Raw genomic sequence first — 22,471 nt, 5'->3', positions numbered from 1 at the left:
GTTATTGAATTGTCTTTTATTAATGAGTTTAAGTCTTCCGCATTGCTTTATGTTGATATTAAATTGAAATGTTAAGGTTTAGATTGGTTGGTTCGCTCACATAGGAGGGTAAATGTGGGTGCCAGTCGCGGCTCGGTTTTGGGTCGTGACAATTAAAGAAGGCAAAACCAAAAAAACTCATAGTGGAAAGTTCAAACTTATCCTTGAGGTATTCGATTTGGGTTTACATTTGCCCTTTGTGTATCTTTGGGTCCCTCTCTCTAATGTACATCCAACTTGATTGTGACTTGTGAGTTGTGGCATCTGCCAAGTTGGAGCCATGTATACAAACAAAATATTTAAATTTATTTCCTAAAAGCATCAATTTGTTTAGATAATTGTAAAGGCCCAAATTCTAAATATACATCTAAATATTATAAATTTAAAATCTTACGCAACTTGATCATTTTTCCCTGATGTAAACAGTATTGAGATTGATAATACTTCCAAATATGTATAATTTTATAAGAAAAAAAACATTAGTTAACTATAGTACTATTTACTAACTAATTATTTTGTGATGTAATATTTTTATATCATCAAAACAATTTCTTTGCGCTAAATATGAGTTATTTTACAAAATATGAACTTACGAGCTAAGTTTTATATTTCAAAAACTTGAAAATCACGAGTTGGAGTTTCAGATTATAATTTAATCTCTTCTTTAAAATGAAAAATAATAATGAGAAGTAACAGATAAATTGAATTACCTTATATACAACCCAACAACTAAAAGGACTAACATTGCGGTACTTAATTGTCAACTATGATACGTAAGTGGTACGGTTTATATTTTCTCCACATTTACCTTTATTTTATCTTATCAATATTTAGAAATTTATTCTTTTAGTGCTAGGAGAATCACATTACAAAAAAAAAATTAATTTTTTTTTATTTTCCTTAATTATTTTTGAATGGGTGTCAATCGTCACATGTCTAATATTCATATTAATATCAATGACGTAGATTTAATTAATTGAGGGTCATAAGTTATAACAATAATTTATATAGAGTGGAAAAATAGATAATTAATTGAGGGCTATAACATAATCAATGGTGGCTATTTTTCAAAAAAAAAAAATTGACTATAATTGCTATTCAAAATTAGTCCTAAAAGAGTAAAAATAATAATCGCAAAATCAGTTAATCAATGCGTGCTGCAGAGACAAGTATATGAATTATGCTATAACAATTAACTTTTTTCACCATATATTTGAGGCCAAATGGGCTTATATGACGTAATTTGAAAATGCGTTAATTTGTTTGGTTAAAATTTATCATTGTTCCTAATTCTCTGTTATGCCTTCCTCTTCATGTGAATGATTTTCTAACAATAACACAAAATGGACCAAATACAAATGAAAAAAAGCAAATTGAAAAATCTAGAGTGGTATTTATTTGTTCCATCACCGTTAGAGTCACTTCCTTTTTATAAGTTTAGACAAAATCTTTATTCCTAAATTTTATCTTATTTAATTTTCTGAACCGTATAAATATACTGAAGAAAGATTGATATTTATGTGAAAAAAATCTACTTGAAAAAATGATATCTAAATTATTGTTTACAGTTGCAGAATCAGGAGAATTTTTTTAGGATCTATCAATTAATATTTTTATCATTGTTAGTAATGTAATTTTCAACTAAAGATCGCGTGAAATTAAAATTTTTAGTTTGATGACAGAGATTTTTTATTTTTTTGGGGTTATTTCTCAAAATTACAATTGTTGATAATTCTTTTCCATGTAGTGATTTTTTATTACGTCAATTGTTAAAACATTTAAGTGTAATTTTTTTTTTTGAAGTGTCAAACGAACCTAACTATGCAATAACTATATCTTTTAATGATACTAATTCATTTATTATCTGGATACTAATACAATCTATATAATAACAAAAAATTTAAGATAAAAGATATAATTTTTCCATCCACTTTTTCTTAATAACAAATAACGAATATTTAAACAGATTGCAAATTACATTATTGTTACACTTAAACCGGATGCACGGGCATCACTTTCGACTTCATATATATAAAAAAAAATATAGAGTGCAACAAAAATTCTACTTAAAGCATCACAATTGTGTGCTTTCTTCTTCTTCTTCTTCCCTCTCACCCATTCCCAAAAAACAGAGAGTTCACACAGTATGTAAAAAAAAATTAAAAAACTCCATTAACAAACCTTGTACGTGTATATATAAATGATTCATGCAGGCATGAAGATGGATCTCCAGAAACTACCCTTCGCTCTCAAGCCTTTTCTCCTTTCCCTTCTTCTTTCTCTTTCCTTGTTAGCATTCCTTTCCTTTCAAACTACACCTCACTCTCTATCACTTCCACCGGACCTCCGAATTCGACCCGGATATCCATCCTACGATGCATACATCAATCGTCAGCTCAACAAAACGCTAAACCCGAAACTCCGAAAAATCTGGACGACCCGAGATTGGGACCGAAAGGTTCGGGTTTTCTCCGAATTCTTCGACGATTTGAAACTTCGAGGTTTCTTATCTAACGATTCAAAAGCGCTTTGCGTCGGGGCACGGGTCGGGCAGGAAGTAGCGGCGTTGAAACGGGTTGGAGTGAACGATTCAATCGGTATTGATCTAGTGCCGTATCCTCCGTTAGTAATCAGAGGTGATTTTCATCGTCAGTCGTTTAATGATCGGAGTTTTGACTTAGCATTCTCTAATGTATTTGATCATGCACTTTATCCATGGAAGTTCGTCGGAGAAATTGAACGGACGTTGAAGCCCGGCGGTATTTGTGTGTTACACGTGTCGTTATCTAGACGGGCTGATAAATATTCAGCTAATGATTTGTACAGTGTGGACCCACTTAAGGAATTGTTCAAAGTATCTGAGCTGGTTGAGGTAAGAGGCATTGATGGGTTTGGGTTGGATACGGAAGCGGTTTGTAGGAAGAAGAAGAAATAGGTTAGATATTGTGATCCTTATTTTCATTAGGTTTTTAACACGTTAAATAATTCTTTATTTATTTCGACGTCTCAAAATAAGTGTTATTTTAGTAAAAATTACAATCACTAAAAAATCAATGAATACAATATGTAGTATTGAACCTATTAAGAAGATGAAATATAAAGGCATATTTGAAAAAAAACATAATATTTATTTGTTTCTAAAGTAACACTTAATTTCAGGATTTATTGGGCGAAGATCTATTAAAAGGGATAAATTAGTTAGTCAATTAAGTAGGAGTTCTTCATTGGATAGAAGTGACAAATAATATATATTAAGTTAAAAAATGCTTTCACAATAGTTTCAAACTTTTAACTTTCATGCTTTAGTCCAACAACTGTTGTAATTGTTGGGACAATTTCTTTAGTCGTCCAACAATGTCGTAAGCGTCGAGACAATTTCTTCAGTCGTTCGACAACTTCTGTAGTTGTTTTCGAAGTTGTCCAGACAATTTCAGTGGTTGTTCAGACAACTACGAAAGATTTTGTTAATTTAGTTCTTTTATTAATATTAAAAATGAAAAAGTAAAAGAAAAATAAAAGGGGTTCACTTGTCCTATTTTCATAATTGAAAACTTGTAAGACACTTTTATCTCATTTTTCTTGATACGTATAGTATATATTTACCATTAAGTGAGTTCAAAATGAAAGTTGAAAAAGTACATTCTTGAATGAAAGCAATAGTTGTAAAGAAAAATGAAAGTTGAAAAAGTACATTCTTGAATGAAAGCAATAGTTGTAAAGAAGATGGGAAGGTGCAATTTGGTTGTCTTTTTAATAGGGCGAAGAGACATAACTAATTAAGGAACTCCTCTTTTATTTTGTTAAATAAATTATGTTAGGTCACGGATAGAGAATGAATAAAGTACAAATAAACCACCTATACATATATGTGAACACAATTTGGATTCCATAAGGATAAATCCCTTTTTCCAACTTAAAAGTAATAGTGAAACCAGTCATGTGGATTGCATCCCACTTCCAACCTATTAATGTTTTATCATAAAAATTTATGGTGAGTGAACCAAGACGGGATCGAGAATGAATCGATAGACTTCAAAAGCTTTGTTCCTATCTTCTCCTCTTGTTATTAAACTTATTAATGATTTGATAGTGTGAGAAATTTAATAGGAGTGTGCGATTAAAATTTGGATTCATAAAAAAACAAACGAGTTAATACTTGGATTCATCAACTTCCTTTATAAAAGTTGAATGAACCAAAAATGTCAATGTGTATCCAATTAATGGGGTGGCTAGATAGCTCTATGCAACTTGCAATTGCCAGCTTCTAATATTTGCTTTAGAAGGAGGGAGGACCACGTAAATCACAACAGCACCTAAATTGGGTAACTACTACGAGTCTACGATTCGATGCTTTTTGGCTTTTAATTCTTCATCGCAATTGTTATTATTTTTTTTCTTTAAATGGGTTGGTAGAAGGGGAAGTAGGTGAAGAAATTACAAGGCGAGAGATCAAATCCTCACCAATGAAATAAAAGTTCAAATAGTAATAATCGAGTTACTGAGATTTTCCTCTATCACAATTTTGCTCTTGCTTCTTTTTTTTTTTTAGAAAAATTTGCTTGATTGATCCTTTGCTCCTTACAAAGAAACAAGAAGCAGAAACTACACCATTTGGTGAAACATTTATAGGAAGAACATTATGTAAACGTTCATGAATAAATATATACTAGTCTTCTGAAAAATACCAAAAAGTAGTAAAAAACATCACAAAAAATTACCTTATACCTCTAACTATAAAACTAATAAAGATTCGAAATAAATTCTCAGAGCACATATCAAACGATTTGAATATGAGTAATTTTTACATATAGCAAACATAAAAATCATATTTGTATGCTATAGTTATAGTTTGCACAATTGTGCTCCATAACAAACATAAATATATATATTTCACTATACATATACAAAACAAAACAATTGTATAATTTCGCAACACATATACAAAACAAAGCGATTGTATAATCTGCTTTGGTATACATATACAAAAGATCAATTGTATAATATGTGTTTTGTATAAAGCAAAAAAGAGAGAAGGACAAAAGAAAACTAGGCAAAGGAATATCGTATTTGTATAGTCATAAGTGTATAAGACGAAAATATATGCATTTGTCTTTATATATACAATTTTCTCTCTTTTTACACAAACACAAACACAAACACAATGTTGTATAAAGTGAGAGAGGCGAATGAGCGAGCAAGATCTGGGAGAGGGGAGAGAGGGAAAGAAAATTTTATATATATATAAAATTTTATCTCGCTTTATAAAATCACAACACATTTTATACATTTGCATTTTTGCATAAAGTGAGAGAGACGAGTGAACTAGCGAGATCTGGGAGAGGGGAGAGAATGAAACGAAAATATATATGTAGATACAATTTTCTCCCGCTTTATACAAACACAAAAATATTTTATACATTTGTTTACTATAATTATAGCATTTAATTTGAATTAATAGTTTGCTATTATATATAATTTTCCCTTTAAATAATCCCAATATATTATCAAACTAGTATACTCCATTTTAGATTGAAATAGTTGGGCCTTAAAAGACCACCTATTGCATGCTTAGCCCAATTAAACATTTAAACTATTTTTATTTAGTTAAATGAGTTGCTTACAAGATTGGTCCCATGGTCTAGTGGTTAGGACATTGGACTCTGAATCCAGTAACCCGAGTTCAAGTCTCGGTGGGACCTAAAAATGTTGGCACTTTTTATATTAGGATTGGACATGAAAATCGAAAAATCAAATCAAATTGATTAGGTTTTTTGGGTCAGATTTGGTATTTTTTTGAAATTTTAGATTTTTCGATTTGATATTCAATAAAAGGGTCAAAAAACAACGGGTGCATCAAAAATTTGAAATTTTATTAACTTAATTTAAAGAAAGTCTTTAATTTTATTAATTATATATTTGGTAACTCGTGTTTGTGAGTTGTGGTTCTTATTGTTTTTTATTTGAAGTGGAATATTAAGGCATTTGTTAATTTATATTGTTTTAAGTTTCAATTGTTGGCTGCTATTATAAAGAGTGCTTGTTGGAAACAAAAAATCGAAAAGAGAAAAAAACTTTTATAGTTCTTTGTTGGAAACTTTAATTGTTAAATATGTTTAGTGATTATTTCGAGTTTTCAACTTTTATGTTTAGTTAAATGTTTTAATGATTTTATTTTTTTTTTAATTTTTGCATCGAAAAACTTTTTTAATAACATCGTATTAAATCGAATTGAAATTAAAAAAACTAAACCCAATTAAAATATCTTGATTTGATATTTGATGCACATTTTTTTCAAAATCACATACCGAATTAAAATTTAATAAAACACCCACAATACTATGGATTTTTTCTTTCACTTTCTTAAAAGTTAGTGGTTCTTATAATTTACAAAATAATATTCTACATCTTCTTAACTAAAAAGGAATGTCATAAAAATTACTTCTATTATCCCGAAAATATGTATACTTTCTAAATTTAAAATGAATGTTATTAAAAAAATAAAATTGATCTTGATCATATTTAATAATACTTTTAAAAAATTTAGTCAATTAATACAACTAAAAAATCTTATTATACTTGCAACACATCACTCTTTTCAGAAAATTTTAGTAATTCAATTGATTGATTATTACATTAATAATGTGCTTATTCTTTTCTCAGAAACTTTTGAATTGTAAAAGCATTCAAAAAACGGGCTCAATATTTATTTCATGAACAGAAACGATCGATTTCATTCGGGCATTCAAGAATCCAAAAATTTGACTTGAGAATTAAGAATAGATAGACAAGAAATTAATACTACTCATTTGTCCCATTTTATATGCCATATTTTTGTTATGCTCTTGCATTAAGAAAAGATGTAACTTTGTCCTTCTGACTTTATTTATTGTTTTCTTAAGTCAATTTTATAATAAAAGATGAATCAATTTTCAAGATTAATCAACTACTCTAACAAGAATATAATAGATAAAATATGGTAACTTATACATAAGTTTTATAAAATGAGCATATAAAATACTCTCTCCGTCCGGTATTGTTTGTCATGGTTTCTATTTTTACAATCAAACTATAAAAATTTTGACTAACATTTTAAGATGTATTTTTTCATTATATTAATATGTAAAAAATTGTAATGTATAGTACTTTTCATATAGTTTTAGAATGTCTAATTTTTTTTGTTTCAAAATTAATGTGGTCTAATTTACTTTTGAAAATTAGTTAAATTGACTTTCGATAAGCGCAACATGACAAACAATTTCAGACGGAGGGAGTAGAATGAAAAAAGTATTTTTTAAATCTAAATTAGTCCGTTATTAAACTTAAAGAGAAAAATCAAACCAAATCAAACCGGCTCGGAGATGTGGGGTCATTGGGCGGATAACGCATGGTTGGAAAACCGTTATTTTCCAACCAAATGAAAGGTGAAACAATTTGAGTGGTACCGAACGATTTCAATGGCGTTGAGAGTTGTCTCTTCTTCTCCGGCCATTTTTTCATCACAAAGAAGAGCTGCTTCAGTTCTACCATCAACACTCACATTACCCAATACCAACAGCTCCCTGTTATCGTCATCATCACCCATTTCTTCAATTGACAGAACAAAATCAGTTGTTACTCTCCGTAGCAAGACGAGTAGGCGTAATGGAGTGGTGACATGTTCTGCTTCGGTCCTCCCAAAGGCACTGCTATTCGACTGCGATGGCGTACTTGTCGATACTGAAAAAGATGGTCACCGTATCTCTTTCAATGATACCTTTTCTGAGGTACACTTTTTATAACTCACTTCAGTGTGTTGAAACGAAAACAGATTTGAAGTTTATAGGTTCGGAATTAAAATCTAAGTTCTAAAATAATAATTAGTACCTATTTAATAAATTTTATAGGAGAAATACAGAGTTTGGATCAAAGTTATGTACTTATGTTCATATTTGATTGATTTTCATAGAATCCATTATTTTCAATGGTATACAGAAGGAATTGGGTGTAACTTGGGATGTTGATTTGTATGGAGAATTACTCAAAATTGGAGGTGGAAAAGAAAGGTAAAGTTATTTCTTCTAGAAATATACTTAGGAGCAACAACAATTCATATAGTTTAGACTTGAATTGAATTGATTTATTTTTGTGGTTGAATTGGGTATCTTAGGATGACAGCCTACTTTAACAAAGTAGGTTGGCCAGAAAATGCACCAAAAACTGAAGAAGAAAGAAAGGAGTTTATTGCAGGACTTCACAAGCGAAAGACCGAATTATTCATGGTTCTCATTGAGAAGAAATTGCTACCACTTCGGCCAGGTGTTGAAAAGTAAGCTCTTCTTTTTCATATTTTATTTATTCACCTCTATATGTATATAAGGTTCTTATAGTTCAGTTACATATAAAATTATTCCACCAGAGGCATTGATGTTGGTGTTAGGTGTGGACATTATTAACCGCAGAAGAAACCAATGAGGAAATTGGTCTGCTCTAACGAAGCATTCTGGAGCTTCTGTAATCCATAATTAATCATGAAGAGTTTCATTTACCTCTGAGATGTAGACATTTTTTTATTCTTTGAACAAATGCTGTCCTGACTATGGACTGCATGCCTTTTTTATGTTTTATTGAACATAATGCAACTATTCAAGGGTAAAGTTCTTTCTATGCACCAAAGTTTTCAGGGTTCAAGACTCTTCTTTCTGTTGTATTTGATTTTGATATTGTTATAGACTAATTATCAAATTTAGTCATGACCTTCAATAGAATCTCAATATGAAAAACTCACTGTCATTTGACCTATGGGACGGTGTATATATTGACAAAATTGCAAGAGTCAGAATGAATTTTCCTTTAGATTATTCTTCTCCATATTGTAAGAGTTCCAAACTAAATGTTACAGGTTGATTGATCAGGCTCTGGGTAATGCAGTTAAAGTTGCAGTATGCAGCACTTCCAATGAAAAGGCGGTATGAGTAATCAGGTTCTCAAGTGTTAGTATTATGTGCCAATGTCGAGTCTTTTGACAATAATCTGCTATTAAAGGTTACAGCTATGCTCGGAACTTCTTTTAGCCTGTATTGAGCTTACTAGTTATCCTAATAATACTCATGACTAAATCATCAAGCTTATATTTGACGAATTTACCTTTCCATGTCTATTTAGCCTTAGTTTGCCTCTTTGATTGACAATGTAGTTTCTACTTTCTTGGACCTAGAAAATGATATGGGAAGCCATCCACACTAAAAAGTTTGAAAAGATCAACTCTTAGAAAAACTCATCTGATATTATAATTTAGAATTGTTAGATTTTCCCTTTGCTACTATTGAATTGGTTACTGCTCAAGATGATAACCTCTGGTTTTCTAACTGGAGTTGCTCATTTGCTGGGAGAAATAAGAAAAATTACTGGCATTATTATTTGTTGTCACCATACTAAGATAATGTTTTGTGATCATAAGATGAATCAAATCTGCTGATACTAGGTCTCAGCCATAGTCTCGTGCTTGTTGGGACCAGAGCGAGCAGAACAGATCCAGATATTTGCAGGTGATGTGGTTCCTCGCAAGAAGCCTGATCCGGTAAATATTTTATCTTTCAAATGTCTGTTCAATGCATTTGTGTGACAAATTCATTTTCTTAGATATTAAAAAGCAAAAATAAACTTCATTAAGAGATAAGCCTTGTATCTGCATGATCTGAAATTTGGGATCTGTTCCAATAGCCTTCTCTATATTTCTTTAACTCTCTGATATCCATAAATGTACAACGATAATCTGTGAACTTCGGTTGTATAGCTATTTTAAACATATGAACTGTGCTTTCTTCATTTAACAAGTTGCAGTAGAACTTCAATTTGAGGAGACGTGTCTCTAGTACAATGATAGCTGTAAGATAAGTCGTAAATGTTTAATACCATATACTTTCTTCCTGGCAGGCCATTTATCTGTTAGCAGCCGAAACCCTTGCGGTTGATCCTTCAAGGTACTGTACACAGATAACTTGCACTGGGATTGGGAAATTACGTGATGACACCTTAGAGAAGTTATATGATTTTAAGCTTAAGAAGATAGTAAATAATTTTGTTATAATTTTACATTGTCATTCCGACTGCTAAAATCTGCTCTTTATGGTCTGCAGTTGTGTTGTCGTAGAAGATAGTGGCATAGGTCTTGCAGCTGCCAAAGCAGCTGGAATGACGTGCATTGTGACCAAGAGTGGGTAAGTTGCTTTTTATTTGAACCAACGGCCAGCGTCTCTCTCCCTGGTGCATTTTTCGATTCTCTATTGTTACAGAACTTCTTTTACTTGGTTTCTGAAATTCTATCTTGGTGTAACATCTTGTTAAAGCATAACCTGAGAAACTTCATAATCAAACTGAGACCTTTTCAGAAAAACTTCTGGCGTCCTTGAAGTTCAAAATAAAATAAAAAGTACAAGATGTATGATCAGGAAGCCAATGGCTTCCAATGCTTAACGTCGCAAATCTGACTCATTTCCCTTGGATATTTCTTTCAATGAAAATGAAATTATTGATTAGGGGCCTCTAAGCACTCAGGTGAACATGGTGGAGGTGGCAAGTTTCTGTAAGGCCTGAAAAAGGATTTACATACAACATATCTGCATGTCTTAATTATATCTAAAGGCTAATTTTTAGCTCTAGTGGTGAGGCTCCATCTTAGATACTTGCTAGTTGTTAGATGCACGAGAGTGTTTGCTGTAGTTGCTTTCTGTTTATGCTAGATCAGTTAAATAGTCTAATCTAGTAAAATGGAGGAGATAGAAAGGAAGGACATGCATGATCAAAACAGGGAAGATAACAAGGATGATCTAACTCAGTAGTTTCTTTTCATTAAGAAAAATTTCAGTCTCTGAGCTAAGCATCTCATTAAATTATAAGCAGGCACGATTGTTTTATCATAGCAGATACTGTTTATTGATTGTTTTCGAAGGACCTCCCATAGTGTACTAGAAGACAGATGCATGCTTTTACAGCCTTTTTGGTTTCCTTCTGAACAAGTAGCTGATTGCATCTTTTGTTTGTGCAATTTGCTTGATCTCTTGATCTTTTTCCAATTATTGCAAACGAACTTCTGTACTGCCTCAGGTACACAGCAGAGGAGAATTTCTCAAATGCAGATGCAGTTTTTGATTGCATTGGAGATCCTCCTGAGGAACGGTTTGACTTGGCATTTTGCGGAAGCCTTCTTAAGAAACAATATGTGAGTTAGTGCATAAGGGCGCTTGTTTATGGCATGTTTTGCTCACCACATATCAGTTCATGTACTGTATCTCCCCAATGACTGTTCAATAAAAAGTCTAATGTCATTTCATCTCTTGATGCCTTCTCTGTTAGTCTCCAAACACAATGTATGAACTTCCAGTTTTCCTTTTCTTTTGTAGAGTGTGGAGAGGAGGTGATAGAAATGATAAAATTACTATTTGCATAGCATAAAGACACAACTTACAAATTACAATAAGGATATAGTATATAGTAACCAAAACATAATTTGAGGACATTAGTACTATGTTGGATTTTTTTCCCTATATTGTCGGGAGATTTGATTTTGTAGTCCTATACTTTTTGCCAAACTTCCTATTACGCGCAAGTGCGAAGTTAAAGAAACAATGAGATTGTATGTGGCCTCTCTATTTTTTATTATTGCATCAAAACGTACCTTGCATAAAAGTTAAATAATTGTAGCAAATTTGGAATGACATATCGAGAAAATGAAAAATATATATAAAAAATTATAGAGAATAAGTAAGAGGAAAAGTAAATCATTAGAGAGACAATGGTGAAAATTTGATGCAAAGGAACGGATGAATACAGTCATACACTGTGTAAATTTGAAAATGAGATTGAAATTGCATCGCAATTAAATAAGACAAGCTTCTTCAAAATAAGTGCTACATTGCAGTTTGCAATTAAATAGTAAATAGAAGAAACTCTTCAAAATAAGTGATCTTTTTTCAAAGATAAGTCTTAGTATTTTTTTTTTAAAAAAATGGGCCAAATCTGTTACTCCTTTTTCGAGTTCGAAATCAAAAGCGCGACAATTTTTTTTGAAATTTTCAAAAGGGCAACTCAATGTACTTTGATATCAAAAGAGTAATATTTTGTTACTCTTTCTACGGTGTTAAATGTAGGAATTTAAAAGTGGGCTCCAAAATTCATGAGCCTTACAAGGCTCAAAAATTCATAAGCCTTGTAACGCTCATGTCTTTTTGAGCCTTGTAAGGCACAAATCCAGCTAATTTTTTTAAAAAAATATGTTTTTTTTTCTTACATAATGTTTTTTTTGTGTTGTATTTTTATTATTTCTTAAATATGTATTTTTGTTATTTCTTAATATGACAAAAATTATACTTCATATCAAGGTAAAAAAAAAAAGACAATATTTTAATATTTATAATAAACATGAACCATGCATATATGTTGGAGTTCGAAAACTTCAATTATATATATATAATTTGTAAAAAATTGATAGAGCATATAAGGGACGTGATAGAAAATATTAAAGACAACTCTTTTAGAGATTATCGTCTGTCTTGATGCGATTTATGTTGTTATTGTTTATGTCTACCGCTTCCACATATGATAGGTACGTGTGACTTTGTTGTTCTTCAAGGATTGTTGATGTAATGCAAAATTGTATTTATTACTGAATTCTAGTAATGTTTTTTAAAGAAGATTGAAAATTGTCAATTATAAGAACATACATATTGTTGTGAGGGTCCAACTTTATCATCATTTTGATTTTGTGACATATCATCCTGTAGTAAGATGTAAATCATTAACATATAATGTAATAAAATTAATATATTTCATAAATTATTTAAAGAGTGTATTTTTAACTGTTGAAAAACTCAACCTCCCAGCAAAGTATTATGTAAGGAAAAAAAAGACGCAAAAATTTTATATAAGGAAAAAAATACAACAAAATTATAACAAAAAGAAAATATTATTTAAGAAAAAAAACGTAATTTTTTTTTAAAATTAGGTGGATTTGAGCTTTACTTTTAAAATCATATATTTAACACCATCAAGAAAAGTAACCAAATATTGCCATTTTAATATCAAAATATAATAAGTTGTCCTTTTAGAAATTTCAAAAAAATTTATTGCTCTTTCCGAACTCTTATTTTTTTTAATATAAATATCTCCTGATTTATCTGACATATTTTTAATTTAATAAATTAACTATTATTTATATATATTTTTAGAAATTGTTATTTTAGTCTTAATGATATAACAACTTAATCATATCAATGTCTAAGAGTTATTTTGGATCAAAATTTCATTTTCTATTTGAAATATTACAGCTAATCATACATTGTGAAAAAAATGGAGACAAAAATAACAATGTATTTGAAAAATTACCCTTCAATTTCCAGTAAATGGTAAAGTTATCAAGTGCAAAAGAAAATAAGTCTAGTAAATGGCACAATGCTAATTAAATGTATAACTACGGTGATCGAAACAATTTGAAAGCTAATTACATCATATTTTAAAAGTTCTTCTAATTATAATAATTTTGAATTTTTCAAAACTCACAAACACATTACTCCTTCGCCTGATATATAAGTTATATAACTTAAATACATAATTATAAGCCAAATTTATTTTTAAATTTGAAATAATTAAAGATATATATCAACAATAATATTTATATCAGATACGTTACATAATAACAAAGTTATAATATATTTTTGTTAATCAAAAGACCCATTAGGTCACTTTATTAATCGAAATAGAGTCTTTACAATTGACATGTTAGCATAATCTCCTAAATGTATTTTATAGAAACGTAGTAAAGAAAAAAGAGAAGTTTTGTAATTAATTTAAATAATAGGTGATTATGTTATCTTAAGTTATATAATTACCACAAACGTTTTTAGCCCCAAGGGTAGTATGGTCATTGTTCAGTGCGAGCTCTCGTTCTTCTGCACAAGAATCAGAGTTCACTGCTGAAGAAGAAGAAGAAGAACACAAAGATGAAAAGATTTTTCCAACCAATTGAAAAAGATGGATCTTTTAAGAAACCCACTATTTCTTCTGTATCTTCATCGGAGAAAGATGGAGAACAAACAACAACAGAAGCGATTTCTGAAAGTGGTGGTGACAACAAGAAAGAGCCAACAAAGTTTTTGACATGGAATGCTAATAGCTTTCTTCTTCGAATCAAGAACAACTGGACAGATTTCACCAAGTTCATTGAGAATCTTGACCCTGATGTCATTGCCATACAGGTTCTTTAATTATGCTTCTTTTTTTTCTTCTTTTTCTTCTAGTAGCTCTGCTATTGTGATTTTGAATGTTGCTCTTGTTGATGAATCTTGATTTTAGAAAAAAAAAGTGTTTTATTTTGGGAACTTTGATTGTTGATACTTCAGGAAATTTAGGATTTTCAGGAAGAAGTTAAAAGGGTTTCAATATATATTGTGTATACATAAAAAAAAAAAACTTTCAATAATGTTTAAACATTGTAATTTTCTGTGGAAGGGGTATGGCTCTACTTGGCTCCACCCATGTTGCCCATGTTTAAAAGGGGTGCTAATTCTCTTTCTTCGTACATTGTTGTATCATCATAGTCTACAGTCTCTAGGCTTGCTTTGTCTAAAAAGGTCAGTTTCTTCTCGATCCTTATGTCACTCTTGTTAATTTCTGCAACACAGTGAATGTGAGAAGAGAGAAGTTGAATTTAAGTTGAAGTGTTTCTGAGTTTTGATTGCATGAAATAAAAAAAAGCCTTGGAAGCGAAGTGATAACACCGAAGGAGTAAGTATCACAGGTCACTGGTTTTAACAATTTGGTAAATGTCAATTGCTGAAGTTGCTTCCTCATAAATTCTGTATCGACTGAAAGGATATAACACATACAAAACCTTAGTCTCACTGACTTTATGAGTATGAGGACGGGAAGGGAACGGAAGATTGATCCGGTACGAAAAGCTGAGCTTCTCTCACCTTCTTCTTCGTCCAGGGATATTTTATATAACAACAATGTAATACAGTAGTATGTAGTGGATAAAATCTATTATATCTTAAAAAGTGTAAGATTGAGTATAAGATGAAAGGAAAAATCTGTTTTATAATGATTTTTTACAATGCCAGAATGCTATTTTGTAATGAGTATTTTCGATGCTAAAATGCTGTATTGTATTGAGTTTTTTTCAATGCCTAATTTGCAATAAAATGGAGTAATCCTTTTATGAAAAAGCAAGTCGAACAGTGAACAAAGGATATGATGATCTTTGAATAAGTGTTACCAACTGGAAACAAGAACTTGATGACTAAAAAGTTTGAAAACACAGAATATATAGAAGGACTATGCAAGAAGAAACAAAAGCTATAGTAAATAAATTGAGCATAGATATTTGAAGAAGATCAGTAAAAGATGGGCTGCAAATTCATCTCCCAAGAGTATCAATTGCATATTATCTTTCTACTGCCTACACTCTACGTTACATATAAGTGGCCCATTGTTTGCTCTTGCTCATATACAGTCAATTTCTTCATCTTTTTTCATTGCCTTGTAAATAAGTAAAATATTTGCCACGGTATGGTGCTAATCTCTTCCAGATGCTGTAACCGCTGCATCAGCTAGATTTTGATGCTTTACTTAGATGTATTCCTCTTCCCAGAAGAGCTTTGTTTCTCGACTTTTACTTTCATTTTCACTGATAACCTTACAGTCTAGTTTTGATGCCTTTTCTTCTCAACCCTTGTTGAAAGGGGTAATGAAGAAAATAAATGAAGCATTGAGGACTAGCCAAGCTAACTATGGTTACACATCGATGAGCATTCCTATTTTCTTATTCATATTGAGTAATGCTAGTATTTCAGTTTGATGTAAAATTTTGAAATCAATTCAGTTGTTTCTTGTACCTACTTTTTTTCAGCTCCATTTTAGTACATCTCTCATGTGCCCTGCCCAAGACAGCTTTTCATCAACATTCATACGACCTTCATACTAAATGCTGCTTGATTTTGCTCTAGCAAGTGGAAATATGACTGCTATAATTGCTGAATTAGTCCTTTCTTAACTAATTTGTGATTGAGCCATAGTTTTTATAGATGTTTTTGTATTCGTTTATATCTGAATCCGGGGAAACGTCACGCTGGTCCTAGTCTTTTGGGGATATGATCTTGTAACTTGTGTATTCATGATTGTACCCTATCTTATTGTTTAGTGGTGATATGGCTTGAAGAATAACTTATATGATCTCAAACTGTGGGTATCTTTTTACAGATTGAATAAAGTGGAATGAGTAGATTATGTTACACTGGAAATCGATTGATTGATTGTACACACTACACACTAAGAAATAAATTTGTGAAGTTTCTGATTGTCCTCTTATTGTGATTATATTGCATCCTTACTTCATGTTATAATACATATTTGTGGTTTAAGTTAGCTGGTGACTTCTTCTTTTTTGCACTCACTTCGTTTATTGTTTCCATCTTTTATTTATTGAGATATACTTTTGAACCGTTGTTCTGAAATTCATTTGATTCTTGGAGGCAGTTATTTTGTATCATTTATAATTGTTATAAATTCCAATCTAACCGTACGTTGGTGGTAGGAAGTAAGAATGCCAGCTGCTGGTTCCAAAGGCGCACCTAAGAACCCAAGAGAGTTAAAAGATGATACCAGCGCTTCACGTGAAGAAAAACTGGTAATACATCTGGTCATGTTACTAAACTAAATTGGAGGCAACATCATATATATTTTGCACTTTTGGAGATAATTCTAAAATCAAACGCTTAATTGTTGGTTACCTTAGAAAATTCCTTTTGACTTGTTTGCAGCAATTTTAAGTGCCAGACAGGATTTCATTAGTTGATATTGAGAAAATATTTTTCCACTTGTTCTGTAAGGTAGTGATACTTCTTAATTGGGTTTACTTTTTCCATCATGCAGGTGGTGACACGAGCTTTATCAAGTCCACCTTTCAAAAATTATAATGTTTGGTGGTCTCTTTCTGACTCAAAATATGCTGGAACTGCATTATTCATCAAGAAGTGTTTTCAACCAAAGAAGGTTTCCTTTTCACTTGATGCAAAAGGTGCCATAAGTAGATAATTTTATTTTTTAAGTGATTCATTTCCAAAGGGAAAATCAAGATGAAGATGCGCAGCATTTATGTTTAGTATATTTAATACAAATATACAATGCGACCAGCTCTTGGTGCCCTAGGAGACTCACACAATGATGAAGCTTTCTTCCTTAAGGAGAAGCAACCAATGTACTCCCGCCCCACTGACAGCGGTGGAGGAGAAAAACAATTTATATCATGCTACTTCAATTTGATCGGTGAATTTTCGGTTAATGGGATATTCTATCATAATCTGTGGATGGCCAATCGTGATGTTCGGTCTGGTTTAGATGAGGAAGCAAAAGAAACTTGGAAGCAGTTACTGTTTGTTTCTCTAGTTGCAGAAGACTCTCACTATTTGTTTGTTTTTTTTAAAAAAAAAAAAACTGAAAATTATAGAGATTGACAGGTCTTTGGTCGTCTTCTGCTAAAGTTTGACACCATACTATGCATCTGCTTGATAAGAATTTTTCCATTTAGCTAATAAAAAGATGTATATTTGTTCGGTTAAGGTCTCATTGAAGTTTGCTTTAGAAGTATGTTCCTAGTCGCCATACACATTGTGAATTTGGCATTTTAATAGACCTTCAAAGAAATGTAGGCATTAATATTATGTACTTCAAGGATGTCTTGGTCAACTTGATGTAATACTCTCTTTGTGATGATAACTCACCTTCTCCTAACTCTTTATCAGAAAAGGAAAAAAACACTCTCCTTCACCTTACCAACATATTTTTTTTGCAATATAGGATCATTATCGTGTTTGTGTTTGGAGCTACTGAAAGCAAAGTAGACTTATATTGGTGTTTCTGTTAACTTCTAACAAGCTCTAGTCTTGAAAATGTGTCACCAACAGGAGTCATGCTGCTATATGCTAAATATTTCAGTTATTTTCAAACAGACACTGACACTGTCAACAATCTGACTTGTAGTGTTTCTTTCTCCGTCTCTTTTTCCCCTATTTGTCTTAATAAAATGTTTGATTCAACTGGCTGAAGTCGATAATAAACTTGAGAAGTGCTTGTATTCTTAGGTTCTAAGCATGAACCAGATGGCCGAGTTATTTTGGCTGAATTTGAGACATTTCGAATATTAAACACATACGTGCCAAACAATGGGTGGAAAGAAGAGGAATCTTCATTTCTGAGGAGAAGAAAATGGGATAAAAGAATGCTAGAGTTTGTTCTCGCAACTTCAGATAAACCTCTTATTTGGTGTGGTGATCTTAATGTAAGGTACAGTTCTGTTTAACTTTTATATTTTTCTTTAGTTTGCATGGACTTGACTACGTAATTCTTTTTCTGTTACATTTTTTCCTTTTCTCATTCTTTTTTGTCTCCCTTTATGTTATCTTTGAAAAAGTGAGGATCGTTGGATGGCTAACAAATTATCATGAATACTTTTACAGTCTTGTTCAAAAGGATGAGTTATTTTTTTGATGTTATAAATCCAAACAGCTGTAAAGTCATAATGTCTCTGATCTCTTGCAATTTCATTACTTCTGAATTTTGACAGTAAAAAATGACTCTACATCATACATTTGAAACTTGTTCAGGAAATTTCTATGATACTCATCCTTTTTCTTAAATGTCCTCCCTGCAGTCATGAGGATATTGATGTAAGTCATCCAGAATTTTTCAGTGCAGCCAAGCTCAATGGATACACTCCACCAAACAAAGAGGTAATATGCTATCATGACAATAGTATGTCTCTATTGTCAATCAACATGTATATACTAAACACTACAAAAACTTCATCATTGTGGTGCGTCTATATTCCCTTCCCTCGTGAAGACTGCCTGGTGTCTTTAACCATGTGAGTGGGATTCTTTTTCTTTTCCCCCATTGGGCTGTAAATCCTTGCTCTGAATTGCTAAGCTATTTGCTTAACCTAGTGTTTATCGATGGGGACCCATGTCTGTTTGCATGGTTGAAGGAATAGAAGTGAATATCGTTAAACTGACGATATTCACTTCAATTCCTTCAATCATGTCATACAGAAATGGTTATCTTTATAAAAAAAAGTGAATATCGTTAAAGCGCAATTGTGATTATGCCCACTACCTTGGCAGTATATATGTGTTTGCTAATGTTTTTGGAGGCAGAATAAAAGTGTTTTTGGGGATTGGAGGGCCACAATAATTTGATTGGGAGTGAGAGAGCAGAGCGTACAGCCCTAACATGTCAAGAGTTTGTATGTAGTCGTGTCTCGTGTCACAGTGAACAAGGTTGAGACTTCCAGGAAATAACATTCAATTGCAAAGGCAATGTTCCAGGTGAACTGACCAGTGGAAAATAAGTTTTGTATACTAGGGCACTTCAGAGAATCACATAGAAGGAACTCGGAAAAATGACCCTGTAACCTGGAGAGAGGGGATTCTCTCACTAATAACCCGATAACTCCAATAATCACTATTGTTGAATCAAGAAGGGCCTGTAGTATCTCTGGAAGAACAAAAAGTTTCTTGTAAAACATTTTCACTCAAGAAAAATGCTCGTGAAGAACCGTTGCTCTTATAACCGTTGATCTTATAATAAAGCTTTTTGTTTTCTTTCTGAAAATGTTATCACCACAAGTACCACTTAAAGATAATCTCGTGTATCTAATATTTGTTACTTTTCAGTTTCTTGTATAAACAATATTACCACGAGGTGCTTGTGAAAAAAAACAATACAACCACTAGTAATTTCAGCTGTGTCCTTCGGTATGAGTACCCCATGATTATTATTTTTTTGATGCTTAAATAATATCATATATACACAGGATGACTAGACAAGTTGTAGTATAATTAATAGGAAGACCTAAAAAGCATTCTCAATGTAATTTACAACATCAAAGATAGACTCTGCTTCTTCTATGTATTCTTATTCACACCAAAAATATCAAAGGAGAGGTGCTTCTTCTATGTATTCTTGTTCACACCAAAAATATCAAAGGAGAGGCATCTTTAACTTCTGTATAGAGTTCCCTTTATCTTTAAAGCATCTGTGATTGCTTCTATGAAATCCACCATATACATGCTGGGACAATCCTTCATCTCTTTCTGACTGGATAGTCCTCCTTATCTGTTCCAATTTATAACAACATCAATTATGCTCCACCTGATGCCTCTCAGATTATTGAAAATTCTCCATAGCTGATCTGCACAATTTACAGTGTAAAAAGAGATGGTTGATTGTCTCTATTTGCTCTCCACGTAAATACATCTGGAGCATAGTTGAGATCCTCTCCTTACTAGGTTATCCTGTGTTAGGACAGACGCTTTTTCCATTATCCATACAAAGCAGTTTATTTTGGAGCGGATCTTTACTTTCCATATCAACTTCCATGGCAAGCATTCCACCTGTTTATTTGATCTGTTAAAATCTCTATAAGCTGATTTTACTGAGAATCTTCCTTGGCTGTCCCCTTTCCACACCATGCAGTCTTCACTCTTCACCATCAGTCAATCCCTGAAATCGACCTCTAAGGTATTTAGGAATTCTGTCATTCAACCGATCTCCGAATCATTTAGGAGCCTTCTAAAGCAAAATTCTACCCATTGTGTGACCACATTTCTTCCACAGTAGCTTCTTGATTCTGGCATAGATTGTATATATCAGGATAACTTAGCTTCATTGGGCATTGGTCTATCCAACTGTTCTCCCAAGAAGGATTCTTTTCTTCCAATTCCTACCTTGAAACTGGATCTGTTGAGAATAATAGGCCATAAATTCCTGATGGTTCTCCATACACAAAACCCATATGGATTATTCACTAGTTTCGTAATCCACTTGTTTTCCTCTCCCAATCTTTGATTACATCCTCCCATAGAGAGATCTCTTCTGTGGCAAGTCTCCAATTCCACTTGCTTAGTTCTGATTTTGGGCTTTGAGTTGCATATACCCGGGTGTCCTACCTTCTTACTGTCAATTAAAATTCCCACTTCACCAGGTGTGTCTTCTTCTCAGAGTTTCCCTTCCAGAGGAAATTTCTTCTCATGGCATTGATCCTCTCGGCTACACTTACAGGCATAGGAAATAAGGACATCATGTATGTAGGAATAGCCCATGATTTTCGATGGATAGAATGTTTAAGAGACAGAAGTCTTACTGAAAATCAGCATACCTGGCAGTCTGAAAGGGTTTTTTTATAAGAAGAGAAGCAAACTTAAAAATTTCTGGATTATAGAAAATTGACGGTTTTCAACTTTTCATGGCAACATCTGCTTATGTTTCATGAATTTGCTTTCGCACTTGGCTGTTCCTCCTGCTATGTTGGATAAAAGTTTATAGGGTATGTTCCAATAGTCCTGGATGAAATCGAAGTAGGACTAGAACAAGTTAAATTGCAATCATCTTGTGGTTATGTCTTAACATCCTGACTTTAAGTTATCATGCAGGATTGTGGTCAACCTGGGTTTACCCTGGCTGAAAGGACGAGGTTTGGTGCCATATTAAAAGAGTATGTAAATCTATTCATACTTCTGAATCGCTTAAATATGTCATACGTGATTGTGCGACATGAAGCTAATAGCTTCTAATCATATATGATTGTGAAACGACTAATAGCTTCTATCAATCCACTTTTTCTTTAATGGAAAGTGGTTATCACTTCTTAGGGATTGTATATTCACTTTTCTGTTGGTGTATTTGTAACATTGTGACAATAAATCTGCAATTTTTTTCTCCTTCCGTTCTTTGCTGATGCTAGACATAACTAGTGCTTCTTTTAGTACTACCAGTGTGTCAAACCTTTCAAGAAATGTTTTGAAAATTTCATCTCAACTGAAACTAGAGTCGAGTTAGAGAAGACACAAGAAAACTGAGTACCTTTTCTTTGGCAGGGAACTAGATCTGGCTCTCTGATCTATGTTCTATGTTCAGTTTTCATTTTTAAGAAGCAAATCAATAAGGGAGTTTGCTCTACCTCTCTGATCACCCTTTCACTTCCCTTTCTTCTTTAAAAAAAATTGTTTCTTGTTTGGGGCTCCCCAACATCTATCACCTTCTTCTGTCCATTGCAGTTGCATATGTTTAACTTTTAGCTGTGGTGTATACGAGTTTTTAATCTAACCACCGATCTAAATTAAATGTAAATGATGGTTAATTAGAAGCTAAGTTGCTCCGACTCTTCACTTTCGGTGTCGCACCCATGTTGACGCGACATGGGTGTGTGTGGATGTGGGATCTGTACCGGGTTTGGTCAAACCAATTTTGGGTTTTTTGCAAAATAGAGAATCAAACCAAAAGCTAGGGTGCAATTGATGAAACGGAATTGCTGAGTCCTTTTCTTTTTAACTCCTTTTGGAGTTCTCCTCTTGATTAGTAATGATAACTCTATTTTTAGACGAATCCCCCCCCCCCCCCCCCCCCC

The 22,471-nt window shown here is 32.3% G+C and overlaps 3 protein-coding genes and 1 non-coding gene across 4 annotated transcripts in view; all 4 read left to right on the top strand.

The window, feature by feature from the left end:
* The first annotated feature begins 2,068 nt into the window (after positions 1-2,068).
* Positions 2,069-3,163, top strand: LOC107012788. Its single transcript, XM_015212712.2, has one exon. It carries the CDS (start codon positions 2,240-2,242, stop codon positions 2,972-2,974), a length of 735 nt encoding a protein of 244 aa, XP_015068198.1. The 5' UTR covers positions 2,069-2,239; the 3' UTR covers positions 2,975-3,163.
* Positions 3,164-5,666: 2,503 nt separating this feature from the next.
* Positions 5,667-5,738, top strand: TRNAQ-CUG. The gene has a single exon. It is a non-coding gene; the product is annotated as a tRNA-Gln (tRNA).
* Positions 5,739-7,397: 1,659 nt separating this feature from the next.
* Positions 7,398-11,470, top strand: LOC107014595 (CBBY-like protein). The gene is made up of 8 exons (XM_015214566.2): positions 7,398-7,802; positions 8,011-8,081; positions 8,186-8,344; positions 8,918-8,984; positions 9,500-9,595; positions 9,952-9,998; positions 10,155-10,235; positions 11,122-11,470. Exons 1-8 carry the CDS (start codon positions 7,494-7,496, stop codon positions 11,243-11,245), a joined length of 954 nt encoding a protein of 317 aa, XP_015070052.1. The 5' UTR covers positions 7,398-7,493; the 3' UTR covers positions 11,246-11,470.
* A 2,450-nt stretch (positions 11,471-13,920) lies between these two features.
* The window catches only part of LOC107012176 (DNA-(apurinic or apyrimidinic site) lyase), a 10,413-nt gene continuing 1,862 nt past the window's right edge, over positions 13,921-22,471 (top strand). Inside the window, exons 1-6 of the mRNA XM_015211944.2 lie at positions 13,921-14,267; positions 16,604-16,696; positions 16,942-17,086; positions 18,150-18,351; positions 18,719-18,797; positions 21,498-21,559. Coding sequence (XP_015067430.1) covers positions 14,013-14,267; positions 16,604-16,696; positions 16,942-17,086; positions 18,150-18,351; positions 18,719-18,797; positions 21,498-21,559 — 836 coding nt within the window. The 5' untranslated portion in view covers positions 13,921-14,012. The remainder of the gene's footprint in view (positions 14,268-16,603; positions 16,697-16,941; positions 17,087-18,149; positions 18,352-18,718; positions 18,798-21,497; positions 21,560-22,471) is intronic.

This window comes from Solanum pennellii, chromosome 3 (genome assembly GCF_001406875.1).
Source record: "Solanum pennellii chromosome 3, SPENNV200".
In the NCBI taxonomy this organism is placed as follows: Eukaryota; Viridiplantae; Streptophyta; class Magnoliopsida; order Solanales; family Solanaceae; genus Solanum; species Solanum pennellii.
Note: the sequence above shows the minus strand (reverse complement) of the source record. Positions and strands in the feature narration are given on the sequence as shown.